Genomic DNA, 15,849 nt, shown 5'->3' on the forward strand with positions numbered 1-15,849 from the left:
GATTATGTGGCTAAATAACGTTGTTTGACTTGGTCAGGATGTCTGACCAAAGACAAGAAGAAGAGCGAGCTGCCGCTGCAGCACGAAATGTTATAGAAGGGGCGCATGACGTCCATCCAGAAGCTCAAGATGAGTCTTCTCTTCACGGGGGAGGTGGTGGCCAAGAGGCCCAGGCGCATGCACCTGGAGTGCAAGCGCAAGCCCAGCAACCTAATGTTGTGGGTTTTGATCTGAATCAATTCCTTACGGGAATTGCGGCTATGCAAGCCAATCAGGATGAGGTGCAGAATATGCATCATGAACAACTACAACAGCAACAGCTACGCAATGTTGCTTTTACTGACCGAGACATCGTTTTGGCTTACATGCGCCTTAAGCCAACTAAGTTTGACAACTCAGGTGATGCTCTAGATTTCCTCGAAGAAGTAGAACGCAACGCTCGACGTCTGCAAGCTAACGAGAGACAGACCATCATCATGGTGGAAATGTCAATGAAAGGACCTGCGAAAGATTGGTTTCAGCAGCACATTCAGCCAACCATGGACACTATGACCTGGGCTGAATTCGTGAATCATTTTAGAGAATTTTTCTTACCGTATGTGGTGACGGAGAGTTATCGTAATCAGTTGCTGACCCTGAGTAGAGGTAATCAGTCTGTGCAAGAGTTTGTGACGGAGTTTACCAGAGTGAGTAGGTTTGCACCTGACCTGACTGCAGACCCAGTCAGAGTGAACTCGAGGTTTGTAGAGGGTCTAGGAGCTGAATTTGTGAGTCTGACATCGGATATCGGAAGAACTTTGGTGCAACTAATCGACAGCGCTAGGCAAATGGAAGTTTCTCTGATCCGTTTTGGGAAGATTCCCCATCCTTCCAATGTTGCACCTATGAGGAGTAATATGTTTCGCAGCGTACAGAGCGTGCCTACTCAGTCATACGTCGGGAGTCATTCTCGACCTACATCACGTCAGCAGAGGAATAAGAGAGCTCGATATGGGACTAGAGTTAGTACTTCAGGCACCGGAGTTAGTGCCAGATCTATGAGTGATATGGGAGGCGGAGTTCCTATACGTCTGAACTGCAATAGGAGGCATTATGGAGCGTGCCGCAACGTCACTGGAGCATGTTTCAATTGTGACCAACAGGGTCATTTTGCTAGAGATTGTCTGAGGCAGATGCCTCAGGGTTCGATGACTACTGTGATGCAACCTTCTTATCAACAGCAGAGAACTACACATTAGGCAGCGTCAGGATATGATCAGACTGGAAGTACCTTCACTGGCAAGAGAGGTTGTGGTTATGAAAATCGAGGAGGAAGAAATGACGGAGGTCGCGGTACTGGTCAGACTTCGCAGGCTGGTGGGAGTCAAGCCAGGGTATTTGCACTGAATCCTCAGGAGGCTCAGGCTTCCAATGTTGTGGTGCAAGGTACCTTTCCTATCGCTTCTCAAGACGCATTAATTTTATTTAATTCGGGCGCTACGCATTCGTTTGTTTCGCCTAGCTTCGCTAGTAAGTTAGGAGTTTAACCAGTATATCTTAGGAATCCTTTGTCCGTAGCTACTCCAGTCGGAGAGAGTGTGGAAGTTAATATCGTTTATCTGTCTCGTCCTGTGAGAGTTCAAGGACGAGATTTGTTAGTTGACTTGATTTTACTCGAGGTATTAGTTTTTGACGTCATATTAGGAATGGATTGGCTAGCACAACACTACGCCAATGTGGATTGTCGGAAGAAGACGGTAACATTTACCAAGCCTGGAATTGAACCTGTTTCAATCCAGGGGGATAAGATGGAATCTCCTACGAGTATTATTTCAGCTATTAAAGCTTGTTGCATGTTGAAGAAGGGGTGTCAAGGATTCTTAGTGATAGTACGAGACGTGGAGAAGAAAATTGTAAATTTAAGTGATATGTACCAATGGTGTCAGAATATTCAGACGTTTTTTCAGAAGAGTTACCCGGATTACCCCCAGATCGTGAAATTGAATTCTGTATCGAATTGGCTCCCGGCACGAAGCCGATATTGATACCACCTTATCGTATGGCGCCAGCAGAGCTCAAGGAATTGAAAGATCAACTGGAAGAATTGTTTGATCGTGGTTTCATCAGACCGAGTGTATCCCCATGGGGTGCACCAGTGTTATTCGTGAAAAAGAAGGATGGATCGCTTCGACTTTGCATTGATTATCGGCAGCTGAATAAGGTGACGATCAAGAATAAGTATTAGTTACCTAGAATCGACGATTTGTTCGACCAATTACAAGGAGCGAAGTATTTCTCCAAGATCGATTTGAGGTCAGGCTATCATCAGCTGAAGATTCGCGACGATGATATTCAGAAAACTGCTTTTCGAACTCGTTATGGACATTACGAGTTTCTTGTTATGTCATTCGGATTAACGAACTCCCTAGCAGCTTATATGGATCTGATGAATAGAATATTCAAACCGTACTTGGATCAGTTTGTGATTGTGTTTATCGACGACATTTTGATCTATTCACGTTCAGAAGAAGAACACGCTAAGCATTTGCGGATAGTACTACAGACGTTAAGAGAGCATCAGCTTTACGCCAAATTCTCTAAATGTGAATTTTGGCTAACGGAAGTGGCGTTCTTAGGTCATGTGGTTTCACAAAGCGGTATCAAGGTTGATTCAAAGAAGATCGAAGCTGTGATAGAATGGAAGCGGCCTGAATCAGTTACTGAAGTTAGAAGTTTCCTTGGTTTAGCGGGATATTATAAACAATTCGTACATGACTTTTCGAAGATCGCTGTACCCTTGACAAATTTAACTCAGAAGAATGCGAAATTCAACTGGACGGACCAGTGCAAACTCAGTTTTCTGAAACTGAAAGAGTGTTTGACGACAGCACCAGTTTTAGCATTACCAGAAGGAACTGATGGATTCACAGTCTACTGTGATGCGTCAAGAGTTGGACTAGGATGCGTCCTAATGCAATACAGACGAGTAATCGCGTATGCCTCGCGACAGCTTAAGAAGCATGAGACGAATTATCCGACGCATGATCTAGAACTAGCAGCGGTGATTTTCGCGTTAAAGATTTGGAGGCATTATTTATACGGCGCTGTGTGCGAGATCTTTACAGATCTTAAAAGCTTAAAATACATTTTCGATCAACAAGAGTTGAATCTTAGACAGCGAAGGTGGATGGAGTTATTAAAAGATTATGATTAAACGATACAATACCATCCAGGCAAGGCCAACATTGTGGCGGATGCGTTAAGCAGAAAATCGGCAGGATGACTCGCGCATATTGCAACGACATGGCGGAGACCATTAATTAACGAGATTAACACGATGTTCAGCCAAGGAGTAGAGTTTGAGATTTCATCACTCGAAAATCTAATGGCTCAGTTAACGATACGATCGGCGTTGATAGATCAAATTAAAGAATTGCAAGCGGATGACCCTCAATTAAAGCATCTAATTGAGGAAGTTCAACAAGGGAAGAGTCAAGATTTCAGTATCGTTAACGGAATACTGAAATATGGCAATCGAATGTGCATACCAGACATTGACAGTTTAAGACAGAAGATTATAGAAGAGACGCATGGAACGATGAATAGCGTTCATCCAGGTTCCACGAAGATGTACCACGATATCAAGGCAACGTATTGGTGGAGTGGAATGAAGAAAGACATCGCGGATTTCGTGGCTAAATGTCCGACTTGTCAGCAAGTCAAATTGGAGTATCAACGACCTTACGAATTTCTTCAGCCGTTACCCATCCTGGAGTGGAAATGGGAGCAAATCACGATGGATTTCGTAGTCGGGCTACCCAAGACGCAAAAAGGTTTTGACTCCATCTGGGTAATCGTGGATCGTTTGACAAAGTCAGCGCACTTCATACCTATAAAGACGATGTACTATGCAGCAAAGTTAGCGCAAATTTATATCGATAAGATCGTGAGCCTACACCGCGAGTTCCCGTGTTAATCGTTTCAGACAGAGGTTCCGTATTTACCTCTCATTTCTGGAAGAGCCTACAAGACGCGTTAGGAACGCGATTGAACTTCATCACTGCATTTCATCCTCAGACAGACGACCAGTCTGAGCGGACGATTCAAATATTAGAAGATATGCTTCGACTATGCGTATTAGACTTCGGAGGTAGTTGGGATACGTAACTACCTTTGGTCGAGTTCGCCTACAACAACAGCTATCATTCGAGCATTGAGATGGCTCCATGCGAAGCATTATACGGGCACAAGTGTCGATCCCCTATCTGCTGGGATGAAGTTGGCGAACGTAAGCTCACTGGAGCAGAGATCATTCAAATTACGTCAGAAAAAGTACCGTTGATAAAGCAACGTCTAAATACGGCTTCCAGTCGACAGAAGAGCTATGCAGACCCCAAGAGAAAAGATATCGAATTTCAGATTGGAGACTACGTATTTCTCAAAGTATCACCGATGAAAGGAGTGATTCGTTTCGAAAAGGGTCAGTTGTCTTTAAGTTGGCTCCGAGATACGTTAGACGATACCAGATCATAGAGCGAATAGGGTCAGTTGTCTTTAAGCTAGACTTGCCACAGGAGATGCCGCAAGTTCATCCTGTATTCCATATTTCCATGCTTCGGAAATATGTACCAGACTCCTCTCGAATAATTAAACCACAAGTAGTGGATGTAAGTGAAGAAATAACATACGAAGAATGGCCACTGCAGATTGTCGATACGCAGATACGACAATTACGAACGAAGAGAATCCCGATGGTGAAAGTCCTATGGAGGTGTCAGTCCGTAGAAGAGTGTACGTGGGAGACAGAAGAAGATATGAGGCAGAAGTACCCATATCTATTTATTCGAGGTACGTGGCTAAATTTTAAATTCGAGGACGAATTTATTTTAAGGGGGGTGAATGTAATACCCCAAAATAATTTAAGATAATTACATCGCACCACGTGTCGAGATTTCCGATAAATTAAATTTAGAAGAATTTAATTTAATTATATCAGGAATTTAGAATAAATTTTAATAAGTTAATTAACGAAATTTGAAGAAATAAATTTGAAAATTAATATAAAATAAATTATAAATCCCGTGACGGATTTTACTTCGTCAAAGCCCGCGAAATAATTTATAGTATTTATGGTAAAAGTTTCGAGTCGATCGGAGATCGTTTAAAATTTGGACGCGAATAGGTTTTGGACTAAATTGAAACTTTTGACAAGTTTCAAGGACCAAAGTGCATTTTAACCATTATATATATAAAACTTAAGCATGAAGAATTCTCTAGAACCTCATCTTCTTCATCAGTTTATTTTCTTTCTCAAGCCGTTTTTGATTACGGTTCCGTCGCTCGATTCCGTTTCTCGTCCGTTTTTGACGTTCTATAACTCGAAACGATCGTATTTCAGTAGCGTATCACGGTAAGCTTGACGTTTTATTGTTTAAACGGATATATTTTGAGTTATATTGATTCAAAGTTTTAGCCCACAAAACGATTATATCGTTTTAATCGATATTAGAATTGAATTATAGCGTTTTGAAGCTAGATTACGTGTTTGGGGCGTGTTAGGAGCATTTTTGTAGTTGGAAGCATGTCGGAAATGGATCCCGGGCTAGGCCCGAGGCTGTGCGTCGCACAACCGAGCTGTGCGTGCGCACAGCTAGACTTTGCGAAGGCACAGTTAACTGTGCGAACGCACAGTCCCCTGTTCAACCGCACAGGCAGACGCGCGTACGCACATTGTTTTCGCCAATCGACCCGTTTTGAGGAAAATTTATAGTGCGCGCATACCGAGATTTGAAATTAATTAGTATTCGGATAATTATCGATTTATTTGAGATGTAAACCTAACGAGGTTAAACGAGAATGAATTCTAGAAACGGTAATTGATCAATAAACGAGTTAGATACCGTTTATCGGAATATACGTGAGAAGCATGACGATTAATGAGAGTTTAATGTGTCGAGTCTCGAGTCTAGAGTCAATCTTAGAATAGGATTCTAATACAAGTCAAATGTTTTAAAATTTGTTTTAGATCCAGCGAGGCAAGAAGCAGCTGGACCAGAAGCTCGGGAAGCTTGACGTTTCTAAGCCTCGACGTATTTTTTGGATAAGCGTTTTCAGTGAGTTTATATGATTTGCTTTTAAAGTATTTATTCAAGCAATTATTTTATATTGATTTATGTTTGAATTGCATGTTTATAGTGCAAAAGTTTTATATCAATTGCACATACACTGGATTTCAAACCAGTATTGATCCGATGAAACGTGCTACCTACTGAGCGGAAATAGGACTGTGTGATCACCAGTTTTGATTTAATACAACTGTGAGTTGATTATGAATATGAAATTGAAGTTGGATATATGAATTTGATACGAGTGAGCACTCGCTTACGGTGTAACCTGGAGTCCCCATATCTAGTGGGTTGGACCCACGAGTGAGTTGGACTCACAACTTGAGATTTAATGGTTGTTTTGGACGATGCATTATTAGCATGTTTGAATATTAGGGTTTCAATCAGATCCTATACTAGGCTACATAGGCTTTGAATGTTATGGCATTATTTTATGTTTTATTTGAATACTTATTAGTAAATGTATGAACTCACTCAGTATATCCCCATATACTGACTCCTCACATATTTCCTTTGAGGTAAAAGACGCTTTTGAAGCAACAGACTTCTATCCTACTTCCAGAAGTCTGTATTTTTTGAAGTATGTAAAGAAACAATACTTTACTCTTAGAGCTGAAGTAGATAGGTGTTTTATAAGTCAGCTTATAGTATATGGTTTTCTGTAAAGAGAACTTTAATGTTTTAAAGTTTTAAATGTTATACGCTTGTTGCGTTATTTATATTGTGACTGCCAGAGGATATGTATGTCCGGCATGTGTTTTTAGCATGACACATGTTTATGCATGTCATGCATGACGTATATACTTTGCGAAAAATTATTTTACGTTTTTAGACTTTCTACGGGTTTCGTAGCAACCACTCCCATTCCCTAGCGCCGATCTCGGCCCATGAGATTGGGTCGTGAAAAACCCACACCAACGAATCTCCCCCTCCCGACTACATGGGAGGCACCACCATTCCAGCTGCTTGTCGACAATTCAAACTTTTCCCACGGAAGAGTTTTGGTTAACATATCAGATCCATTTTCATCGGTATGGATCTTTTCCAGCTATAGCAGCTTCATCTCCAATACATCTCGAATCCAGTGATATCGCACATCAATATGTTTAGATCTTGAATGAAAGGAGGAATTCTTCCTGAGGTGAATAGCACTTTGGCTATCACAAAACAGCTCGTTCTTTGTTTGGTGGAGACCAAGCTCACTTAAGAACGTCTTCATCCATAGCAACTCTTTACAAGCTTCAGTTGCTGGAATAAACTCTACTTCTGTTGTTGAGAGCGCAACACATTTTTGTAGTCTCGACTGCCATGACACAGCTCCCCCTGCAAATGAAATCAGATAACCAGATATAGACTTTCTCAAGTAAACATCGCCAGCCATATCTACATATGTGTAGCAAACTAACACAAGTTCTCCATCTCCAAAAGATAGATACATTCTTGATGTACCTTTGTCACGACCCAATCTCATAGACCGAGACCGGCGCTAAAGAATGGGAGTGGTAGCTCCGAAACCCGTAGCAAGCCTAAAAACGTAATAATTTTTCGCAAAAAACATACATATGTTTAAAACATCAGAGTTATATTACAGAAAACCGTTTGATACTAACTATAACATAAAACACCTATCTACTGCAGCTCTAGAAGTAAAGTACTGTATCTTTACATACTTTCAAAAATATCAGACTTCTAGAACAAGGATAGAAGTATGTTGCTTCAAAAGTTTCTTTCACCTGAGATGGAAAATTGTGATGGGTAAGTATACAGGAATATACTGAGTGAGTTCATATTATTTACTAACAAGTATTCATATAAAACGTAAACCAATGCAATAAACATTTCAATCATGTATATCCAAGTAAAAGATTTTATTGAAACCATAATCCTCGAACAATCCAAATATAATCGAATTAATCATTCAATCCATTGGCCCAGTCCCGGGATAATTCCACCGAGTTCAACCGCTGCCAGTCTCTTAATCCCAAGTCGTGGGTCCCGAGATAGTTCAACCGAGTTCAAACCACTAGATACGGGGTCCCGAGATAATTCGAGTGAGTTCAACCTCGTATCTATTTTTCTCATATCCAACTTTCGTATTCGTATTTATAATCATATTTACAGCTGTGACTAATCGAAATTGGTTATCACACAGTCCTATTACCGCCTAATAGGAAGGCACGTTTCATCAGATTAATATTGGTTTCAAATCAAGCAAATATGCATTTCATGTAAAGTATTTGCATTGCGAACATTCAATTTGAAAGTAAAGCACTGTAAAACGTTTGCTTTATAAACAATGCTCATTTAAATACTTTAAAAGTAAATATATATAAACTCACTGAAAACGCTATCCAAAAACACCACGTTGCTCAGAAATCGTCAAGCTTCCCGAGCTCCTTGTCCGGTCGCTGCTTGCCTCGCCAGATCTAAAACGATTTGTTAATCAATAGACTCAAATCAGATTCCTATTCTAAGATTAACTTTAGACTCGAAGCGCGATCCATGAAACTTATCGACTTTCGTGCTTCTCACGTGTTCTACCCCGATAAACGACTTATAACTCGTTTCGGTTTGTATCACTTTTCCGAATCGATTCTCAATTAACCTCTTTAGGTCAAATAACTCAAATTAATCAGCAACTAATCAATTTCGATAACGACAAGCGAATTCGGAACGAAATTTGAAAACTAAAGGATCGGGCGAGTTGATGTGCGAGTGCAATACCCCGTATTTTCAATTGTCGGTTTTACCACGTATCGTGAAATTCGTAAGCGATATTATGAAATTTAAATATAAATTTAGATTAAAATAATAATAATAATCATTTTTCGGATAATTTATTAAATTTATTGAAGTTATAGTATCGAATTTAAAATAATTGATAAAATAATTAAAAGGATTAAAGTGTATTATTTGGATATATTATTAAGGATATTTAAGTTAGTGGGTATAGTTTGTGAGCCATTTTAGGCTTTTAGCCAATTAAAAGAAAATAAAAAAGATATATATAAATGATGATTTATAAACCCAATTTATGAAGACCACTAAATGAATTTACCCATTTCTTCCATCTCCTTTATATTCTCCTTCTTCTTCCTTCTATTCTTCTTTTCTGCTTCAAAAAAATAAAAACGAGAAAACCCTAGGATTTCTCAATCAATTTTCAAGCTTCTTTTCTTCACCGAATCAATTAAAAAAAATACCAAACTCGTCGTCCTCACTCATCAATCTTCAAGCGGGAAGTAAGAAATTAGAAAACGGTGAGGAGTATTGAGGAAATGATCGAATCGATTATCGAGTTCTTGAGGTAATCATCGGTTTCAGCCATCAATCTTGAAGGGTTTGAAGTTTAAACAAGAATTCATAGGTTAATTTGGTTTTTTTAGATTATAATAGCTTAGGGTTAAAAAGTAGAACAGAGCTTATCCTGCAATTTTGAGAAGTCGGACGGGAAACAAAATTCTATTGTTGATTAAACGTCCCAATTAAAGACAGTATACCGTTGCTAGTTTTTAGTTTTAGCTTAATTATATGATATGTGTTTTGATTAAAATATTAATTGATTCATGCTTAGCTTAAATTAAATTAATATATATGTTATTATTATTATTATTATCATTATTATCATTATTATTATGTAACTGTGATTGCTCTTGGATTGGTGATTTTTCATTTATGTAGATTGAAATATAATGTCTGCAACATATAGACTTTATGCATTGCTGTTGCACTCTTGAATATGTTTGAATTTGAAGCATTAGTACAAGCAAATTGAATAATTATCTAATTTCATGTTTCAGTTAAAGTGAATGTAGGAAACCAAAATGTAAATTCGTGGTTTCAAGATTTTTAATTAAACTGAAACATTAGAAATGGAGTGGATTTATAATAATAATGTGAGATAAGTTTATGATCGGACAAATTTAAGTCATTTCCTCTTATTTCTATAAATTTTACTAATTAAATCTTGATTTTCATTTTAATTATAAACTTACAATATACTTCTTCTTTTCTTATGAACAATATACTAATATTGTTTGTTCCTTAGGTTATCATTGAGACTGAATTCATTGAGTACTTTTCTATATGCACGTTATTATAAATAATTGCCGATGTACTTGTGGTGGATCTTATGATATAGCGATAAGAATGTGTACATTGTACTATTTTTTTTATGGAGATACTCGCATGATTTCAGATCAGCTAGTATTCCGAGTATCTTTAAAATTTGAATTATGAATGTTTTAAGATTGAAGTTAAAAAAAAAGGATTTAAAATAGTTTAAAATGTCTATTTAAAAATCAAAGCGTATGAAATGAGTTTAAAACGAGTTATTAAAATTTTATCTCAAGAATTAATAAAAATGATGTTTTATTTTAAAAAGTCTAAGTTTAATTTAAAATTTTCAATTTCGAGTTTCAAATTTAATAAAGTGTTATAAAAAGTGAAAGTTTTACGTCAGACCTAGAGTCTACGGGTTCGGTCGACGAAGTTACGAAAATAATTTCAAAGGCAGATGCTCGGATCGATAATTAATTTATTGACCGATTATTTTCTTTATTGGTTTAAGTGCGTGTTGTTATGACTAACATTATGGATGTAATTGCGGTTTGTTTATAGAGTCAACTCTAGTGTTAGGATTTCAGTGTATAATTTGCATTTTGACGGTTACATTTTTAATTTAGATCTGACGAGTTCTAGAGCCTCCGGATCAGAACGTCATGCCAATTAACAAACCATAAAAGAGTTCTATTTTTGGGCAAAGCGGTTTTATGTGAGTTTGCATTTTACTTTTGAATATTATTGCAACATTGTTTAAGTTTCTGAATATTTATTTTAAATCGCACTGCATATATTATTTAAAACCGATATAGATCCGATGGAACATGCTTTCCTATTGAGCGACAATAGGACTGAGTGCGTACCAGTAACGATCATAGTAAAAGTAAGTGATTATTTATATGTCTAAGGCGACGGTACATAGCTCATGGCCTAGACTTACCGGAAAAATCTGAGGCGACTATACATAGTTCACGGCCCAGACCCCGATACAGATCTGAGGCGACGGTATAAGGCTCACGGCCCAGATACTGTAAAATAATAAGTGAAAGTCTGTGATGACGGTACAAAGTTCACGGTCCATACTTTTTGAATTTTGATTGAGGTTTATTGGAATATATATGTATTGAGGTTTAGGGTTTCATTCGGATATTGTATCTGGCTGCATTGCATAAATTATTTATCATGCGATTTATTTTATTTAATGTTCATTAGTAATTATGCGAACTCACTCAGTTTTTACTGACCCGTTGTTTTTCACCCATTTCAAGTAAATAGTATTTTGGCGTGATCAGACTTCCATTCCTTCTTCCGGAAGTCGGTATTTTGTAATATAAAAAAAACGTTGTTTACTTCTAGAGCCGCAGTAGTCTAGTAGTTTAGTGGTATGGTTTTGCTGTACAAACTCTGATTTTGTAACTACTACTATTTGTATATTACTTACGGTTACTGTGTAGTAGTTGTTTAATTAAATGGTTTATCGGGTATCACTGATACCGTGTTTGTGTATCATGATGTCGTTATATTTGTTACAGGGTGGTTTCTGATACTTGTTACAGGTAGTGTTGCTCTGTTTTCAGATATTATATTGCCAGTTTTTCCGGAAATAGTTTTATAACGCATATAATGTTTTTAAAACGCGAAAAAATTATAGTGAAATTTAGGCTTGCTACGGGTTTCGGAGCTACCACTCCCTTTCTGTAGCGCCGGTCTCGGCCCGAGATTTCGGGTTGTGCCAAAGGTGGTATCAGAGCCTAGTTTGGAAACCTAGGCCATTGCTTTATATGCTATGTATTAAATATGTTTGATACCTAGGAACTACTGCGGCATATAGGATTCGAGTTATGTCTTTGATGCGTATTCATTGTTTTCAAAAAAATTCCTCCCTCTCTAGGATGTGAGTCTGTGGTGTATGTTTTGATGTAAATATGTTTATGTTTATTTGGTATGCATACGATTATAACATCAGTTTAAAGTTAAGTACAATTGTTAGGATGGATGATCAAAGGCAAGCGAGAGTTCGTGCTGCAGAAGCACAGAATGAGGAGGAGGCTCATGTTGAGGCCTCTGTTCAGGGTGGAGGAAATGAGCCACAACCAGCGGCAGGAAGAGGCCGTGGATGAGGTCGAGGTCGGGGCAGAGGTAGAGGACAAGCTGGAGGAGTACAAGCACCAGCTCAGGCACCAGGAATGCCACAACAACCTAACGCCCCAGACTTCAATCTCAACCAGTTTCTAGCCGGGATTGCTGCAATGCAAACTAATCAAGTGGAGATGCAAAATTTTCACAAAGAACAGATGGCAGAACAACAACAACGGGTTGGTGTTAATGCTGATAGGGACATTATTCTGGCATATATGCATTTGAAGCCAACAGATTTTGATGGTTCAGGAGATGCTTTAGATTTTCTTGAAGAGGTAGAACGGAATACCAGACGCCTTCAAGGTGATGAAAGGCAGTCCATCTTATGAAATGTCAATGAAGGGATCCGCAAAAGACAGGTTCAGACGAGTAATTCAGCCGATAATGGGGCAGCTGACCTGGGCAGAGTTTGTGACACGATATAGAGAGTTTTTCCTACCATTCTCTGTGACAGAAAGCTATCGGGACATGCTATTAGCCTTAAGTAAAGGTGACATATCACTACAGGAGTATGCGATAGAGTTCACCAGGCTAAGCCGTTTTGCGCCTTATTTGATTATGGACCCTGTACGGGTCAATTCAAGGTTTGTGAAAGGCTTGGGGCCCGAGTTCATTGGTTTATTGAGTGAGGTGAATCGAGACTTGGTACATGTGATTGATAGTGCTCGGCAAATGGAGACATATTTGATTCAGTTTGGAAGAATTCCTGATCCTACCGGGCAGCTACAAGCCAGAAGTGAAAATACTAGTGCTGTACCAAGTGTCGCGATGCAGTTCAGTGCAGGAAGTTTTTCAGGACCTCGACGTCGAAATTTTAAGAAGGGCAAACGTAATGTACGATTTAACACTCCAGGAGCAGGTTCAAGTAGTCAAAGTTCAGGAAGTGCAGGAACGCTACCCCCAGTTTGTCAAAATTTTAGGAGAAGACATTATGGTGTATGCCATCTTGCTACGGGAGCATGCTTTGCTTGCGGCCAATAGGGCCACTTCGCCACAGAGTGTCCGATGGCAGGCTAGCAAGGTTCTACTGCTAGTATTGCACAACCATTTTATCACCAGCTGAGACCTACATATTCTTTAGCTTCTGGACAGGTTCCAGCGGGAAGTACATTTAGTGGCCAGCGCGGTAGAGGATTCGGAGGTAGAGGCGGAGGAAGAAATGGCGGTAGAGGTACTGATCAGGCTCCCCAGGCTGGTAGGGGACAAGCTAGAGTTTTTGCGCTTAACCCTCATGAGGCTCAAGCTTCAAATGCAGTCGTGCAAGGTACTCTCCCTATATATACTATAGATGCTTTCATTTTATTCGATCCGGATGCTACTCACTTGTTTGTTTCACCGAGTTTTGCGATGAAAATAGGAAGACCACCTGTTTATTTGCAAAATACCTTATCAGTAGCCACCCCTGTAGGTGAAAGTGTAGACATAAACATTGTTTATCCGTCTTGTCCTGTGAGTGTTCAAGGACGAGATTTGTTTGCTGGTTTGCTTTTGCTTGAGGTATTAACCTTTAACGTGATACTGGGAATGGATTGGTTAGCATTACATTATGCGAATGTGGATTGTCGGAAGAAAATGGTGACGTTTAATACTCCTGGAGTTCAACCATTTTCAATTCAAGGTGAAAAGACAGAGTCGCCTACGAGTTTGATATCAGCTATTAAAGCACGGCGGATGCTGAAGAAAGGGTGTCAAGGGTTCCTGGCTATAGTGCGAGACATAAATAAGAGTCAAGGCAGTGTTTGCGATGTACCGGTGGTGTGTGAGTATCCATATGTTTTCCCAGAAGAATTACCTGGATTACCACCTGATAGAGAAATAGAATTCTGCATTGATTTGGTTCCTGGTACAACTTCGATATCAATACCTCCATATCGGATGGCACCAGCAGAACTAAAGGAGCTAAAAGATCAGTTGGAGGAATTACTTGATCGTGGTTTCATCCGACCGAGTGTATCACCTTGGGGTGCACCGGTGTTGTTTGTTAAGAAGAAGGATGGAACACTACGGCTTTGTATAGACTACAGACAGCTGAACCGGGATAAAAGGTTACGATAGGAAGCCCCTACCGGGCCGAAGCGCCTCCAGGATAAGGGGCCGGCGGTCAATCATCCACTCACGATCAAGGACAAATATCCTTTGCCTAGAATTGATGATTTATTTGATCAACTGCAAGGAGCAAAGTATTTATCCAAGATTGATTTAAGATCGGGCTATCATCAATTAAAAATCTGGAATGAAGACATTTCAAAGACTGCTTTCAGAACTCGGTATGGTCACTACGAGTTTCAGGTTATGTCGTTCGGATTAACGAATGCACCAGCTGCTTTCATGGATTTAATGAATCGAGTATTCAAACCGTTTCTGGATCAATTTGTGATAGTTTTATTGATGATATTCTTATCTACTCGCGTACGAAGGAGGAACACACGCATCATTTGCGTTTGGTGCTTCAGACCCTGAGAGAACACCAGCTGTATGCTAAGTCCTCCAAATGTGAATTCTGGTTAGAAGAAGTTGCATTCTTGGGACATGTAGTGTCTCAAAGTGGAATTAATGTTGACCCTATGAAGATCGAGGCAGTAACTGAGTGGAAGCGACCAAGTTCATTCACCGAAATTCGAAGTTTCCTGGGTTTAGCAGTATACTACAGACGTTGTGTGCAAGACTTTTCAAAGATCTCTGCACCTTTAACAAAGCTAACCCATAAAAATGCAAAATTTGACTGGACAGATCGATGTGAAGCCAGTTTCCAGAAGTTAAAGGAATGTCTGACAACCGCTCCAGTATTAGCGCTACCAAAAGGTACTGAAGGGTTTACTGTTTATTGTGATGCTTCAAGAGTCGGTTTGGGATGTGTCTTGATGCAGCATGGTCGAGTTATAGCTTATGCTTCTCGGAAGCTGAAAAAGCACGAGGTGAACTATCCAACACATGACTTAGAACTAGCAGCGGTAGTCTTTGCGCTAAAATTCTGGAGGCACTACTTGTATGGTCCAACATGTGAGATATTCACGGATCATAAGAGTTTAAAATATATCTTTGATCAATGTGAATTGAATCTCAGGCAGAGAAGGTGGCTAGAGTTGCTAAAAGACTATGATTGCACTATACAATATCATCCTGGAAAAGCCAACATAGTGGCAGATGCACGGAGCAGAAAGTCTGCATGAAGTTTCGCACATATTGCTACAATATGGCGAAGGCCATTAATTAGGGATATTCAAACAGTGTTCAATTAAGGCATCAGATTTGAAGTTTCAAACACTGATTGATTGAATTAAAGATTTGCAAGCTGATGATCCTCTAATGAAACGTCTGATGGATGAAGTCCAACAAGGAAAGGCCCAGATTTCAGTATTTTCAATGGAGTATTGAAATATGGTACCAGGTTATGTGTACCAAACGTTGATAATCTAAGGCAGAAGATCATGGAAGAATCACATGGTTCAACATATAGTGTCCATCCCGGTTCCACAAAAATGTATCATGACGCCAAAGAAATGTACAGGTGGAACGACATGAAAAAGGACATAGTAGAGTTTGT

The 15,849-nt window shown here is 39.3% G+C and overlaps 1 protein-coding gene across 1 annotated transcript; it reads left to right on the forward strand.

Annotated features, from left to right (window-relative positions):
- Positions 1 to 12,641: 12,641 nt before the first annotated feature.
- Positions 12,642 to 15,475, forward strand: LOC130015544 (uncharacterized). Its single transcript, XM_056105887.1, has 4 exons — positions 12,642 to 13,241; positions 13,365 to 14,350; positions 14,450 to 14,572; positions 14,686 to 15,475. The coding sequence occupies exons 1-4, from the start codon at positions 12,642 to 12,644 to the stop codon at positions 15,473 to 15,475; spliced, it is 2,499 nt and encodes an 832-aa protein (XP_055961862.1).
- Positions 15,476 to 15,849: the final 374 nt, after the last annotated feature.

The sequence above is a fragment of the Mercurialis annua genome, linkage group LG5, assembly GCF_937616625.2.
Source record: "Mercurialis annua linkage group LG5, ddMerAnnu1.2, whole genome shotgun sequence".
NCBI classification, from domain to species: domain Eukaryota; kingdom Viridiplantae; phylum Streptophyta; class Magnoliopsida; order Malpighiales; family Euphorbiaceae; genus Mercurialis; species Mercurialis annua.